This window comes from Aulonocara stuartgranti (assembly GCF_965226115.1).
Source record: "Aulonocara stuartgranti genome assembly, chromosome: 3".
Classification (NCBI taxonomy): Eukaryota; Metazoa; Chordata; class Actinopteri; order Cichliformes; family Cichlidae; genus Aulonocara; species Aulonocara stuartgranti.
This window is the reverse complement of record NC_138941.1, coordinates 61,339,881-61,356,652: the sequence shown is the minus strand read 5'-3', so window position 1 is coordinate 61,356,652 and position 16,772 is coordinate 61,339,881. Positions and strand designations below refer to the sequence as shown.

The 16,772-nt window shown below is 43.4% G+C and overlaps 1 protein-coding gene across 1 annotated transcript; it reads right to left on the bottom strand.

Annotated features, from left to right (window-relative positions):
• Positions 1-7,639: 7,639 nt before the first annotated feature.
• On the bottom strand, positions 7,640-10,997 carry LOC309698642 (alpha-tectorin-like; the record flags this gene model as incomplete). Its single annotated transcript, XM_082521224.1, has 9 exons — positions 7,640-7,803; positions 7,921-8,165; positions 9,349-9,431; positions 9,592-9,779; positions 9,873-10,004; positions 10,114-10,313; positions 10,469-10,531; positions 10,641-10,728; positions 10,853-10,997. The coding sequence occupies 9 exons, from the start codon at positions 10,995-10,997 to the stop codon at positions 7,640-7,642; spliced, it is 1,308 nt and encodes a 435-aa protein (XP_082377350.1).
• Between the last annotated feature and the right edge of the window lie 5,775 nt (positions 10,998-16,772).

Sequence of the window (16,772 nt, the reverse complement as noted above, 5' to 3'; positions counted from 1 at the left end):
CTTATGTACTCGGGCTAACAAACTGCACCACAGAAAGTACACTATGTGTACTTTCAAAATGCATTTCTTGCAAAAATTTAATTTTTGTCGTATGTACATCATCTTCATCACAGTCTCACTTTTTCAATCACATGACATTTTACTATGGTATTCTGGTTGTGCTTTTGTGCAAGAACACGTATTTTAAACTGGCCAGACTGCATCAAGATGGGATTTTAGTGGAGCCGAGTGTAAAATGAGGATCTTTCAGTGCAATGATGTCATTTTGCATGCACTGAAAGTTTTCGTGTCACCCTCACTGCACCTCATCTTTGGGATGACTGTGTATTCACACTGTTAGAGTCCTGTTAATGCCATCATATTACAACAACTTTAATCTACATCTGCTTCTGCTCAGACGGTACCTTTTTAGGGACCAGGAACCAGTGGGGAATGTAGACAATTTAACTTTTAACAATTTTACTTGAGTGAACTATGTGAAAACCTCCTTTATTTGAAAGGAGTCAACAAAATATTTGCAAAAACACAAAACTAGTTACAGTATCATCATGCAAGGACACAAAGACAATTTTTAGGTATTTTGAGATTTATAAAAACTTGGATGAGACATCTAGAATGTCAAGGCTTGGGAGGAGCAGATATAAGGGCGCATTTCACATTTGATTTTGAGGAAATCAACATACTTTGGGTAAACCATGTGGAGCGATTCTCACAGAATCATAAACACAAAAAACTTGCTGTGCTACAAATTGAAAGACATCACCACTGTCGTGAAGGTAAATGCTACTAATTAGTGAACTAAATGACACATTCAGAATACTTTATTAATCCCTGAGGAAATTATGTGGTTACACATAATTAATGTTAATTAATGCAAATCAAATTAATTTGATTTACATTAAAATTAATGTAAATGTCAATGAAAAGGTGACAGGCATGTTTTCTGGAGTGCATCTTGCCAAAACACCTAGTGTGACAGACCTCATTCCAAAAGGTTGGACAGGATGTGAGATTGAACATTACACAACTTTTTATTTATGTCTGTTCCCAGAGGCCATTGTTGAGTTGTGGGCAGTACACCATCGACAGCTGGAGTGCATCTAGGATCCACCATACATGGAAATTTTTAGGTGTAGGCTGAATTCCAGTGTTTTCTGACAGGATGTCAGGTAAAAGGTGTATTGTGTATATTTGTCTGTAACAAGTTAAGCATGTGATCGTGTTATCATTGTCATTAATTTGATGATTATGTTTAGGTCCCCACTGTGCAGCACAGCTTTATCGCTGCAGTGTGAAGCTCTGACAGGAGCTCGGTGCTGTATTTGGTTGTCAGGGATGAAACACAGGGTTGTCTCTGCGAATGCTTCAACTCTAACTGTTTGGAAAAACTGTTAAATCTAAACTTTGATTGTGTCCTCTGTTTTATGTTATTTGAATTTTCTTTTAGATGTACATAACTTTAATCATCAGCTGTAGTTTTTAAATGTACTTTAGAAATAAACTTGACAGATAATTATGACATTTTTGGTTTATTTTGAGTTGGTGTGCTTGTGCTTTCCTTGTGCCATTGTTGATAATTTAGTTCAGCTGGGTCTCGTTCTACATGGCTGTCTGCACTTCCCTGAATTTCCCTCTGTGTATACTTCAGTTGCCACATTCTGTATATACTAGAGATGGCACGATACCACTTTATATGTCCGATACCGATATGAATCCGATATAGTGTATTTTTTAATCATTAAAAATGTTTTTTGAATATCTTGCTGCATTTTGTATAAGTTCATTCTCAAGTTTAAAAAACAAAACACTAAAGCTATTCTGTTATGCCTGTATGCAAAAAACACACTGCACTCAAAATATTTCATAGTTCAGCAATACTGATCAATCTAATAAACTTAAATCCTCCATCCTCTCTATTCTGGTATTTTAAAGAGTACTTGGCAAAAACATTAAACAGCCAACTGAAATAAATTTTTCTAATGTTTAAAGTGTCAGGAGGCTTTTAAGAAACTGAGTGGAAGGACTTGCTTCTAGGAGGACTTTGAGTCACCAAATACATTTCTCACTTCAAAAATGATGTGTTCAATTTATTTCTAGAAGCTCAAAATCATCTGCAAGTATTCAGGCCTTTATTTTACCTCAGATACACAGCTAGAAGCTGCTCCTGTTCCCTGTCAGTCAGTTCCCTAAAATTACTTCTCTGCCTCCACAGATGTCTTCCCAACTCTGCTAACCAAACCTCAAACTGCCCCACTGACATCCTGAAAAATGCACGAAAGCGGTCATGGTACAGATTTAAACTCCTGGATCAAATCTCACCGGCGTTCTTCTTGTGAGAAAGTGAACCCAAAAACTCATCCCAAAAAATTCTGAAATTCTTGTAGTCTTTTTGCATAAAGCTTAGTTTTTGTTTTGTTTTTAATGCTCTGAAATAATCTGGGGTGCATAGTATTGTGTACATGTGCGGTCAACTTCTAAATTCTGCCAAGATTTAAAATAATTCAGTGCTTGCCTCATCTCCTACAACATTAGTTTCCTGTTTGCTATGGTCACCAGAGATGGGCAGTAACGCGCTACTTATAACGCGTTACTGTAATCTGATTACTTTTTTCAAGTAACGAGTAAAGTAAGGGATTACTATTGCAAAATCGGTAATTAGATTACCGTTACTTTCCCGTAGGAACGCTGCGTTACTGCGTTACTAAAACCGTGATTTTTTTGCGAGAATGTCTCACGACAGTGACGTAAGCGAGTGCGCCGCTAGTGACAACAGCTGTGTGCAGATCAACAATGGATCATATATCGATTGTGGGAGAGAGTATGAGCGTGCAGCGTTTAAAGCTTGGAAGTACTGACCTTATTTTGTGTTTGATTCCATAAAAAGTGACAAAAACATTAGTGTCCATTGTGCGTGGGAAGAAAACTTTTTACAGCGAAAAAAACCCCTAAACTTCCAAGCAAGCACCGAGTGCGCAACGACGTAATGGGAAACTCACAGAGAAACTCGCGGATTCTTCAACTGACCGCTGCGGCTCACCTGCACCAGGGTAAACCTCCGCCTACCCCCAGTCCTGCTTTACAGGTGAAAATAGAGCAACAGGACCGCTGAGTCTTTGACTTTATTTATTTTCTGCTGTGTTTTACTTGCATCTATTTGAAAGAGTGAGTGTAAACACAAAAAATATTTTATTTTATGTGCTGGAATGTGCAGAAAATAGGTTTAAATGTTAAACAAATTTCTTCCAGTCAGAGAACATTGCATATAATTAAATTTTTGCTTGATGCATAAAGTTAAAAGATTAAAACTGATAAAACAAGTTAAAAAAAAAAGAGACTTTTCCATTTGATTACATTTTGTATGATGGATTATGCAGAAAAAGTAGAATTGGGCTGAAAGCTTTATCACCTCTTCAGGTTGTAAATCGTGTTTTTAAAAAGTAACTAAGTAACTAAGTAATTAATTACTTTTGAAAATAAGTAATCAGTAAAGTAACGGGATTACTTTTTGGGGGGAGTAATCAGTAATTAGTTACTGATTACTTTTTTCAAGTAACTTGACCAACACTGATGGTCACACCTCTCTGTTTTCATCAAAAACTGTGTGCTCAAGGGGGGGAAGCTATAAACAACTGAAACGTAAAGCTTGCAGAAACACAGAGATGAGATGAACAGACTTCAAAGTCCAATACAGCACTATATGTACACGGAGAAGGGGAAGTGGAGAAAGCCGGGGATAACGAGACACAGGTAAACTAAATTGAAGGGTGAGCCAATGAAAGGGTAGCTAAAATCAAGGCACAAGGAAAATGCAGGAAACCACATAAACAAGTAAACCAAGAGTCAAATAGAATATTTACATAAATAAAACGAAAGTCCAAAAACTTAAAAACATTTGGTCAAATCACCCAGGACCGTGATACACTGTATGCTTTTGACTCCATTAGGTTGCGTAAAAGGAGAAATCGTCAGCTGGATAATTACTGGATTTCTACCTGAATGGTGTTTGAGCCAGAAAACAAGAATCAAACTCAGGCTGGTTGTTGCCACATTCTTTATTTTTTTTTGGCAGAAAGTACAACAATAAAGATAATTGTAGGGCCTCTACAATATATAGTGCCTCAAAGCAACTTTTGGTGTGAATTGGCACTATATAAATAAAATTGAATAAAGAAGATGGAGTGAAGTAGTGTTTCTCTGTGTGTCTGCTGAACACTGTCCTCAAAAACAATGTTCAGCATTTGGTCGGCAACTGGTCATTCAGTCGTAGTCAGCATGGAAACCACTCTTGCCCTCTCGTGATTCTGTTCGCAGCCAATCTTACTTCTTACACCACTCATTAGATTTGTCACCTGAAGTTACCTTTTTTTTTTTTTTTTTTTTTTTTTTTTGGAAGTGACATCAGAAACAGCAGCATGTGACATCACGTGATGGCGGAGCTTCAGTTCATCCTTTGTCATCCTTTTTTTTTTTTTTTAATAGGACAGGGGGAAAGAATGAAAGAAAGAGGGGGAGAGGAAGAAAGAAAACCAAAGGGGAGAAGAGACGGTGAGAAGGGGGGGAAGAGAGAAAAAAAAACAAAAAAAAAAAACTCCTGGGTCACCTGTATGGAGAGAAAGAAAAACAAAAAAAACAGGGGAGACAGCAAACAACAAAGAGCAACATAATAATAATAATAAAAAAAATAAAAAAAAGCACCATCACAATAAACTAGCTAGTCATAGATATCAATAGTTACTAAATAATAAACGATATTGTGCAGCACGCAAGATAGACAGCGCACAGTGTGCTTTGAGGCAGCAACCAAGAAAGCTGTAGTCCGCGTCTGTGAATACCCGTGTGTACACCTGTGTGCATACCTGTGTGGATCAGCATGCTTGCATTCCAAAGGTTTCTCCATGTAATGATCTGCTAGAGAGTGTGGGGAGCCACAGCCCTGTCCTCTATGGTATCAAGCAGGTATGGAGGAGATCAAAACTCCAGACATCCAGAGGCCCCCAGAACACAAGAGACCAAGGAAGACCCACAGAGGGGCAGCCGCGCCACTGTCCCAGTAAGAGCTAAGGAGAGTCCCAGATGAGAGCTCATTCAGCAGCCGCGGAGCAGAAGCCAGGGGGAGTTGCAGTGACGCGCCCGTGAGCTCCGCCGGCAGCCAGCTGTGCCTGAGTGACCGAGCCCCAGGCCGAGAGGCCGGGGGCACCCCACCTCCAAAGTGGCCCGAGCGAGCCCCAATAAGCGGCCGCCAAGGAGTGAGCCGGTGTGTACCCGGACGCCCACCCCCAGATACAAAGAACCACCAACGCACCGATACCTGAGGGAGTCCGCCACCGGCAGGGGAAGTGGTGGTGGGTGGAGATAGGCCTCCAAACCTTGGAGGGCCCGAGATGTCCCCAGAGAGGTGGCGTCTGATACCCAACCTGACATATAGACACAGACATACAGGCACACACAGACACAAACATCCATTCCCACCCTCATGCTCTCATATGTACTTCACACTCAACCGACGTGGAGACAGACATAAAGAGACGCTGTACACACAATCACACTCCCCAAGCGTACTCTACTAACCGGGTCTAGGTACCCTTGCCCCTGGAGGGGGGAACTGCACCCAGACCCAGGTGGTGTTACCCTTTTCCCTGCGGTGGGGAGAGGCAGACCGCCCCGACTCCGCAGCAGCAGGGAGGCCCCAGACCGCAGTCGGACGGCCCACTCCTCCTAGCCCCCCCGCTCCAGTAGGCCGCAGAGAATGGGGGTGAGAGAAGACTCCAAACCTCCCTCCACCCGCTCATTGTAGTGTTGATGCATGTGTGTTCTAAGGTGCAATTAAAACCCAGGAGGGCATAGAGCTACCTGCCAGAGAGCAGCAGGTAAGCGCATAGTCCCTCCTGCTAGCCCTCAATGTCTACATGTATTTAAAATTGAGAGGTGGGCAACGACGCCAGGGGTGAGGCGTACACCCTGATGGTAACTTGGACTCCGTGTATCGTGCCCACCCCCAAGATCCTATATGTATGTGTAATGAGGGTGTGAGTAATGTGAATGTCTAAGTTGTGGGATAAAATTGAGGCAGAGGCAGCCAGAAGGGGACAGAGGGGGGGGGTAGCCTCCTCTGCATCCTGGTGACATACCCCTACTCCAAGGCCCTGCATGTGTGGGTGGTTGTGGTGGAGCAGGAGGAGGGAGGCAGCTGGAGATGGGGAGGGAAGGAAGGGAGGGGCAGGTGACCCCTCCCTGGGGCCAGCTCCCCCGCTGACCCCAGTAGGCACTCCCACACTCCGCGACCCGCCAGGGAAAGGGGGGCCCAGGCCCATCCAGACCGGGGCCCAGCGCAGCAGCGCCCCCCGGCCCCACAGAGCCCGGGACAGTCCACCCAACCCCACCACAGAGAAAACTGCACCCACCCCACCATCCACTCGTCTTCCAGACTACATGAGACAATAGATGCCCAGGCTGAGATCTTCCTCCACCTCTCCTGTATCTCCCCCTCCTGCAGAGAGTTCCTGAGGGGAAGAAAGCTCCTGCAAGGTGTAACAATCTCCCCCACCGGTTGAAGAGCCCCACAGGCGACTCGACACGCCGGCGGCACCCTGCGCCAGGGATGGGCTCCCATGCACCCACCCGCCCACAACCCCGGCAACACACAAACCAGGACCCAAGGCCCCGAGGCCCAGCCAGGGCCCCGGCCCAGAGATGGAGCGCCCCCAGACCCTCACGCCCATCCCGGACCCACCCAGGGGCAGACAGGCTACCAGGTCAGTAACCCACGTCCATCACCACAGACCCTCCCCTAGCCCCGCTGCACGCAGCCACGAGGAAATGGTCAGAAAAAGGCCCCCAACCGGACATGACCGCTACCCCGGGTTGAGCCCCCCAAGGAAGATGCCTCCGGGGAACCCCCCGACGCCCTAAGCCTGTCCCTGCCCCCACACCAATCACAACATTGAAGGCGGGACCAAACTATGACCCCCCACCCCCACTAGGTGATGGAGCCGATCAAAGGAGCCCAGAGCAATTGATCTGATGTGGTGGCCGAGGCTGTATCAAAACTAATGTAATCTAATAGATAATTTCTATATTGGTTAGAATTAAGATTGTTTTTATTTTTCCAGTTCATGAGGACAGTTTTCTTGGCTATGCATAGGGCAGTGAAAACCATATGGGCTAAATTGTTTTCTGAGGTGACATTATCTAAGCTGCCCAACAAACACACTAAGGGGGAAGTTGGAATGTTACATTTCAGACACTTTGATAAGTCTTCACCTGAAGTTACCTAATGAGTCCAGGACATGCCGATGGAGGCTTCACCTTCGTATTTGGATCCAACAGATCTGCGTCTGCGAGCTGCTGCATTACAATTCTGGATGTTCAAACAAAATACAACTGAATTCACTTCATGTTTTCAGTGTTATGCTGTGAGTGTAGTTAAATGAGGATAAAAATGTACAGAACAATATAATCTAGTAATAAACAGGTGTTTAGTTAGAACGTAACACATGCACCTGCTTTACTTAAAGCACCAAAATGATTATATATGACCATATATGTTAATGGTGTGCTTTGGAACAATGAATAGATGGTTAGGTTTGTGCATAAAAAATCAAGCCCTCCTGTAACAGGTGGGATGAATAGGTAAAGCTTGCTATGAGTGTTTGACAGCGAGGCCTACCGGTATGCAGCTGGTCTCCTCTTTGGGACACAGGTGGAGTTTGCAGTGCAGGTAGACTTCACCAGAACCCCCAGTGAACCGGAACATGTTGAACGAAAACAAGGTGGAGGTTCCCAGTCCGTTTTCCTCCACTGCCACTGTCAGGTCAGCAGGGTTCGCACAGCTTTTCATAACCACGAAAATACATACACGTTATTGAGGAGCTGATAAAGGTGATCAAAGTGAACTTATGAGTGACTCTGAGTATCTCTCACCGTTAATGATCAGATCATGTCTTGGACTGCTGGTAGGTGATGCCTGGTTGGTTGCCCAGCAGGAGTCGCTCACCACAGTGACCATGCTTCCATCCAGCCCATTAGTCTCCAGCTCTACCCAGATCCTCTGGTTCAGTCTCACTTGACTGTTCAGCTGCACAACTTGTGTCCGCCCAGCGTCGGTGTAGGCCTTGATAATCAGAGTGTAATTCCAAGCTCCACATGAGATCTTCTGTGCAACGGAGCTGCAGAATGCACACATTTGCACTGTTAACAATGCCCACATTTTAACAAATATTCAAACAATACCTAGCAGCCACTACAAACCAGTCTCTGATTCTGAAGGTTGCAGTGTTGATGTTCGGCTGACTGTGAACACAGGAGAAGTCGATCTGGACTTGGTTGTTGCGAGCAGAGATGGGCAGTAACGCGTTACTTGTAACGCGTTACTGTAATCTGATTACTTTTTCAAGTAACGAGTAAAGTAAGGGATTACTATTGCAAAATCGGTAATTAGATTACCGTTACTTTCCCGTAGGAACGCTGCGTTACTGCGTTACTAAAACCGTGATTTTTTTGCGAGAATGTCTCATGACAGTGACGTAAGCAAGTGCGCCGTTGGTGACAACAGCTGTGTGCAGATCGACAATGGATAATATATCGATTGTGGGAGAGAGTATGAGCGTGCAGCGTTTAAAGTGTGGAAGTACTGACCTTACTTTGAGTTTGATTCCATAAAAAGTGACAAAAACATTAGCGTCCGTTGGGCGTGGGAAGAAAACTTTTTACAGCGAAAAAAACCCCTAAACTTCCAAGCAAGCACCGAGTGCGCAACGACGTAATGGGAAACTCACAGAGAAACTCGCGGATTCTTCAACTGACCGCAGCACACCTGCACCAGGGTAAACCTCCGCCTACCCCCAGTCCTGCTTTACAGGTGAAAATAGAGCAAAAGGACCGCTGAGTCTTTGACTTTATTTATTTTCTGCTGTGTTTTACTTGCATCTATTTGAAAGACTGAGTGTAAACACAAAAAATATTTTATTTTATGTGCTGGAATGTGCAGAAAATAGGTTTAAATGTTAAACTAATTTATTCAAGTCAGAGAATGTTGCATATAATTATATTTTTTCTTGATGCATAAAGTTAAAAGATTAAAACTGATAAAACAAGTTAAAAAAAAGAGCCTTTTCCATTTGATTACATTTTGTATGATGGATTATGTAGAAAAAGTAGAATTGGGCTGAAAGATCTATCGCTTTATCACCTATTCAGGTTGTAAATCGTGTTTTTAAAAAGTAACTAAGTAACTAAGTAACTAAGTAATTAATTACTTTTGAAAATAAGTAATCAGTAAAGTAACGGGATTACTTTTTGGGGGGAGTAATCAGTAATTAGTTACTGATTACTTTTTTCAAGTAACTTGACCAACACTGGTTGCGAGTGATGACGTCAAAAGAGTAATTCTGGCTCCTGATGGTGTTCTTATAGATGACGTAGCTGTTGTTGGTCTGCAGAAACACATAATCAGATACTAAGCAAGTTCTTCATTGTTTCATCTTTAACATCTGATACTCTTTAAGATGTTGACTGACTGGTATAAACTTCAGATGACCAAAAATTTTAGAATTCACAGAGATCAAAGCTTAAACAGCAGGAGATGAAACCCACCGTGACCACCGTCCCACATCTGTTGCTGCTGTTGAAGCTGAAGGTCACCATGTGGGTGAGCTCGTCCACCTGACCCCTGCAGGTCGGGTAGTTGAGCTGTAAAGCAGAGTAATTGATGTGTTTGTCCTCCAGGAGACAACCGACCAGAGTGACTGAAGCAGAGTCCTGCATGCAGACCGTTGCATCACCTGAACGTCACAATATCAGTCAGAAAAATCACAATTAGAAGCTTTCCTCCATTATTCAGCCCTGTTGTCATGGTGACGTCACAACTGTCGTACCCAAAGAGTTGATTTCTTGGTACTTGGAGGCAAAAATGGCCCGACAAAAGCAGCGAGTGTCACCACCGACCGTCTTCTCACCACAGAACTCGTGATCGCTGCAGGTCCTGTCCTGACAGAAGGCCTCAGAGGCTACAGAGGAACACACTGATGTATTATCCTGAAAACGTGGGAGCTCTAAAAATCCACAGTTCAGGTCTTTAACGAAGGAGAGCTTATTAATGTCTTATTAAGGTCTTACAGCAGCCGGTCTTTGATGTCCAGCCATCCTGAGCGTGGTTGTGTAGACTGCAGGCTCTGGCGTAGGCCTTCAGAAACTGACAGTTGAGTCCATCCACTGCAGGATATTTACACAAAGTGTTGGTGCAGGCGGTTATGTAGGGCTCTGGGTCAATGTCACTGTTACAGGAGGAGAAGGGCGCCTCCTTCAGGAGATTACAGCTGTACCACAGACAGAAGAAGAAGTTGAAGATAATAAAATGATAATCTGTAATCAGATGTGTTTATCTTCTATCTGTGCTGCAGTCACATGTGATGTACCACAGAGATCAAGGTACAACACAGATGTTTCCTGCCTTGTGGATCAGTCTGCTCACCGTTCAGTCACACTGGTGCAGTCGATCGTGGTGTCAGCAGGCTCACTGTACTGCATCTCACAGCTAGGGGGCGACAAACAACAAAGTTCAGGCTCATTCATACAAACAGAATATCTGCAACATCAGCAGCAGCAGCAGTCAGAGGGACTCTGAGCTTGTGATGAGGTCTTACCTGGTGGAGCTGTACTCAGAGAGCCTCAGGTCACTCAGAGACCTGCTGGAGTTTCCACACAGACCCTCCACAGATGAACCAGCAGGTCCTGCACAGGATCAGGACAGAATGAGTCAGATCAGCATCAATATTCAAACTGGACAAACACAGAAGAATAAATAACAGCACAGTTTACAGTTTACGTTACATGAATTAAACTTTATCTTCTGTACCTTCTAAGAGGATCTGTGCGGTGTAGCCGTCAAAGAAGACAGAAATGTTGAGGTTGGAGAGCGACAGCTTGGCAGTGACTCCAGTTTGGTCCTGAGAGAGCTGCACACCATGAACCAGCTGAGGCAAACTTTCAAGGGTCAACATGAAGTTGAAGTTCAAGTGTCATGGCGCTTGGGCTCCGATTAGTCACCTCAAAAGGATGGATCCCATAAACACAGCAATAACCATGAAGGGGTTGGCGGAAATCCAGGAACACCTGACCAGCGAGGTTCGAGAGGCTCTTGGTCAAAAGGGGGACACCTTCCTGTTCCTTTTTCTGGAGGATACACAGGACCGGAGGATACACAGATCGTTGTTTGAAATCGGGGCAGAATAATCCCCTGATCTGTGCAACGACTGAAGGGTTGTCTAACCCCTGAGGTTGAAGAAAGACGAGCAGATGATCACCCAACTGGACGACACTGGTAGCTGCAGCAATAAAATAGAGGCTAAAAGCTCCTCGGACAGGGGTTCTAGTCTGAATACGTCTGGAGGGTATAAGGTAGCACCAAAATAAAGCTGTGGCAGAACTGGGGAGTGTCATCTGTACCTGCTACTGTTGTAATAATAGTTTTTCTTGCATCTGAACTGCGCAAACACAGAGGCCATCTCACATATGGTTCACCCAACAGGGGGACAAAGGACCTGAGCGGTAAGAAGAAATGAACCCGGCCACACTGGATTGCAGGGTGTAGGTGAGCTCTTTATTCTAAAGAGCTCAACAGGGGGAGTGTGGGATTATAATATTATTGTATGCCATGTTAGACCCCTAATTAAAGATTGTGAATTATTATGTAGTTTTAGTTTGCATTATTCTCCTGAATTAGAAGAAGGTGAAAACTATTGCATTTGTTAAACTGATTTGCATTGCATTAGACTGCTGATTTATTGTGAATGAATGATATTGTTTTATGATGCATTATACTGCTGAGTTATAAGAAATACTGTTCGCAGAAAGTCATCGCCTTATTTGTCTGATTAGAAGAGAACAGAACATACTGCAGTTTTCTGCCCCATCTCAGCAGGAGCAGATAAACAGGGAGCCAAGGCCGTAGCTTAGGCGCTGTGTGAGAGAAAGAATGTGAATGTTTAGGCTTTTATAATTAGGTGGGGGCCACTAGAGGCTATAAGAGTTTGATCAATGCTCCACCATTTTGAGATCTGAGGCTGTCTGCGTACAGTGTCCATCTCCCACGCGTGTGACCATTAAAATCATTGTTTGACTTAACCCGGCCGGACCAGTGTTTTTCTTTTGGCTTTTCCTCTTGTATCCATCCCCAATATTTGAATCCGTAACAGTTGTTTTCACAGGTGTGCTCTATATCTCAACAATGGCTCATATTAAGACGACAGTCTTTCACACAGGTCAAGTGCCTCTATGCACTTCATTAGTTTAAATATTTGCCTATTTTACTTCATCTCATATGTCATTGTACTGAATTTGAGCAACCCTAAGCTTAATGCAGATTACTTTTAACAACTATCCACCTCAATTAAATCTATGGTCTGGAGCACATGCTGTTGTCGAACAAGCTAAAGAATAAACATTTTGTGTCAGCAAGGGGTGGGGGAAAGCCATTCACCAGAGCATATCTTAAGTGCTGCTGATGTGGGCTGGCCTTCTCCACACGCTCTTCAAGGCTGATGTGTTTTCTGAAAACTTCTAACATTTGAATCTCTTCCATTTATAAGCCTGCGATTAACCGCACGGCTCAGGTCTGCGTGAAACCCGCGCAGCCATGGAGCCGTCGCTCTCTTTTATTTTTATTTAAATACTTTGTGCTGCCAGGAGCAAAGTCCAGCATAAACGTCTGTCACCCTCTGACACACTCTTGGTTGCTTAGGAATTCATGATAACAACAACAGCTGCTGACGTCACAGACCACGTGTTCTGCTCCTTACACACTCACACAACAACAACAACAACACAAAAAAGGGCTATTGTCCAGCACAATCTGGACCCCGCGGAACTTCTCAATACCCCACAAAGCGGCGGACCCCACAAAGCGGTCTACATTTCTCCCCACTAAGACGGCGAACCAAAAAAGTTCGAACTGCGCAACTCTGCGACTTAATGCTTCTGTACAAAAAAACCCCACTGAGCGGCTTTGTACATCGCCCCACTAAGACTGCGAATTTATCCCCACTAAGCGGCCACGGACAACGCCCCACTGAGCGGCGAAGACGTACAGTTATAGAGTTGGACTCTAAACTTACTCGGTGTTGCTTAGCGTGTAGTATAGCCTCGGATCCCGCCGATCGCCATTCATCAAGGAGAGAAAACAGACAGCTCATCCACTGGCCTGATGACAAACTGTCACGTCTCAGGACTTTACTACAGGAACTTCCTGGCTGACGTCAGTCTTTCAGCGTGTCTCTTCTCCCCTTGGTGAATGTCGACTCCAGGGCTCCGGCTCTCAAAGGACCAATTAATGATAGGTTTGTAGCTTGAACCTATTCGCTGGAACGTTGAAGACAATATAATTACACAGCAAGCAAGACACGAAGTAGGCAAAGTTCTTCTTGTTACTCATGCATGAGGGAGACCTGCCTGGAGCCAAGTGTCGTTCCACCACTTGACCTCCGTCAGACTCCCAGCCAGGTTCCCCATAGCACTCCTTTTATTGTGGTTACATGAATATGCATAGGGTCATAACATACGACGGACGTCTACATACAAACAAAGAGTGTGTGTGTGTGTGTGTGTGTGTGTGTGTGTGTGTGTGTGTGTGATAAGTGATAAGTTAGCAGCGATGCAGGTGGATGCTTCTCTGGTGTCCTGGATTGTTGATTACCTGACAGGAAGACCACAATATGTACGTCTCCCACAGTGTGTGTCTGACAAGGTAATCAACAGCATAGTGGCACCACAGTGGACTGTCCTCTCCCCCTTCCTCTTCACCCTCTACACCACAGACTTCAGTCCCTGCACAGAGACCTGCCGTCTTCAGAAGTTTTCTGATGACTCTGCGGTGGTTGGATGCATCAGCAGGGATGATGAAACAGAGTACCGGGCTGTGGTCGACTCCTTTGTCACGTGGTGTGAGCAGAATCATCTGCAGCTCAACGTGGCAAAGACCAAGGAACTGATCGTGGACTTCAGGAAGACCAGGAAACACTTGACCCCTGTTTCAATCCAGGGGGTCAGTGTTGACATTGTGGAGGACTATAAATACCTTGGAGTACACATTGACAATAAACTGGACTGGGCTAAAAACACCACAGCACTTTACAGGAAGGGCCAGAGTCGTCTCTTTTTTTTGAGGTCCTTCAACATCTGCCAGAAAATGCTCAGGATTTTCTACAAGTCTGTTGTGGCCAGTGCGATCCTCTATGCTGTTGCATGCTGGGGGAGCAGGCTGAGAGTCGCAGATGCCAACAGACTTAATAAACTGATCTGTAAGGCCAGCAATGTTGTGGGGATGGAGCTGGACTCCCTCAAGGTGGTGTCGGAGAGGAGGATGTTGTCCAAGATAAAGACAATGTTGGATAACACCTCCCACCCACTCCATGACATGCTGGTCAGTCACAGGAGCTCGTTCAGTGAGAGACTGAGATTACTGAAAAGCACCACTGAACGACACAGGAAATCTTTCCTGCCTGTGGCCATCTCCCTGTACAACGCATCCACTTAACACACTGTTTACTGCTACAGCTACACAGCAAATTCAAAAGTGTTAAATGTTTTGGTGTTAATAGTCTTCTTGCAAAAGTAGAGTTGATTTTACTCTAAGTAGAGTCACATTATTTTAATGTAACTCTGAGGTGTAAAATGATAGTAGTTAAAATCGAGTGTTAAAAATGAGTGTTTCTCTGTCAAATCTGGAGGTGTTACAATGGAAACATTAACTCTTGACCTCTTAACTCTGAACTCCTACAGGGGCTATGACAGCAATAGAGTAAATTCACAGTCATTTTTTCAAAGATTGTTTCAATTATTATCATGAGCTTTTACTTCTGTGGCTCTTTGGAGCAGGGGCGGAGCGTGGGGGTGGCTTACTGGGCTTAAGCCCGGGTTGTTTTGTCAGAAGCCCGGGGTCTTTTGGAGTGTAATTTTTTCATAGTTAGATGTCTGGCTGACAACTGTATAAAACAAAAAGTACACACAATATTCGAAGCACATAGTGCACACTGTGGGAATTTACGACTGTGCGTGAATCCCCCCTGATATTGGTATGATCCGAGCTCAGGCACTAAGCGACTGAGCGAGGGGGCGGGGCAGCTGCTGCCAGCAGTGAGTGCGCTGTTGGAGAGACGGAGCCAGCCAACCATACTAAGGAGAGCTTAAGTTTGACCAGATACCAAAGAAAATCATTCATACCGTACAAATAATGTAAATATGATGGTGCATCACGAAAGATTGATATCAAACTGATCACTTGACCAATATTACGTTACTTGCTCTTCAAGTGAATCAACAAATGGCGAAATGAAAAGCCGAACAAATGCTATTTTTTAGAGAGTCTTAGCTTACATGTGTTTATTTCATATTTTCAGTTCTTACCCTCCCCGACTAAATCGGTTTCAGTAATGCACTGAAATATAAGAATGGACATTAGAGGGTTCTTTCAAAGAAAAAACTCAGGTAAATGTTATTTTATATATTATGCTTTGTATGTTGTTCAGTATATTTCTATGCAAAACAAGAGGGATTTCAGTACACAGCAGGATATTCACATTTGTAACCAGATATTTACATACACTTTAGGGAGAAAACATAAAACATTTTTACTGTACAAGATCAATTTAGAGTAAACTTTTGTTTTAGATAAATATTGAAATATATTTTGAATTTGTTAAATGTCAGAATAAAGAGAGACAGAGCTTCTATTTTTTATCACTTTCATTAAATTTAGGAGTACATATACACTACGTTTATTGTTAATTAATAAGAAAACTCCAGAGGATTCCATTCTGAGCTGAAGAAGCTTCTGATAGGTTAGTAGAGTCCATGTGAGTAAATTGGTGGCACAGCTGTGGATGCATATAAGGCAAAACACAAAGCCTGTTTCTGTGACATGGGAAAATCAAGAGATGTCAACCAAAACACCAGGAAAAGAACTGTGGAGCTCCATAAGTGTGGCTCAGTTTTGAATACAATTTGGTGCCATTTGCAATTAAGAAATACAGATAGTTTCTCTCTTTACTCTTAAAGTTAACAAATATGTTTTTTATATTTATCAATCTAAAAAAATAAACATTTAGTCTGATTTGATCTTACAATTAAAAAAGTGTTTGTGTTTTGATCTGAAGAGTACATAAATATGTGGTTTCAACTGTATATTTGATGATTGTCAGCACAAAGAGGGAGAGAGAGGAACAGAGAGGGAGATGGAGAATGAGGACAGAACAGAGGTGGAACAAGAGCAGGTGAGACACACATGTTACTCAAATGGTTGTTTACCAAAAGTATCACTGTATCATAGGTCCTCATGTATCTCGTACCTAGTGTTTCTTTTTAGGTTTGCTATTTTTCAAATTCTATATTTATTAAGTTATGCAGGCTTGTTTGCACAACAAGGCTAAATAATTATATAAACTTTTCTCAATCTAAATAGTGGACTTTGGTAGAATTAAAAAAATAAGTGTAGTGCAGGTCTATGATGATTTTTAGTGCTACTATCATCTAGTTCTGATTCTGGTTCTGTCTTGGTTAAGTCCTCAGTAGTCCTGATTTTGAACTCTTGTAGTCCTGTTTTAATTCCGGATCAGTTCTGGGTCTGGTTGAATTGGGGTTTAGTCCCTGTGTCTTGATACAGCCCCGATTTTGTTCTGCCTTGCTGCTTAATTAAAAAACTAGTTTAAGGTGTCCTGCACATGTGATATATATTTTTCCCTATATGAAGTCATTCTTTTTTGAACAAAACTCAAAACAGAGCC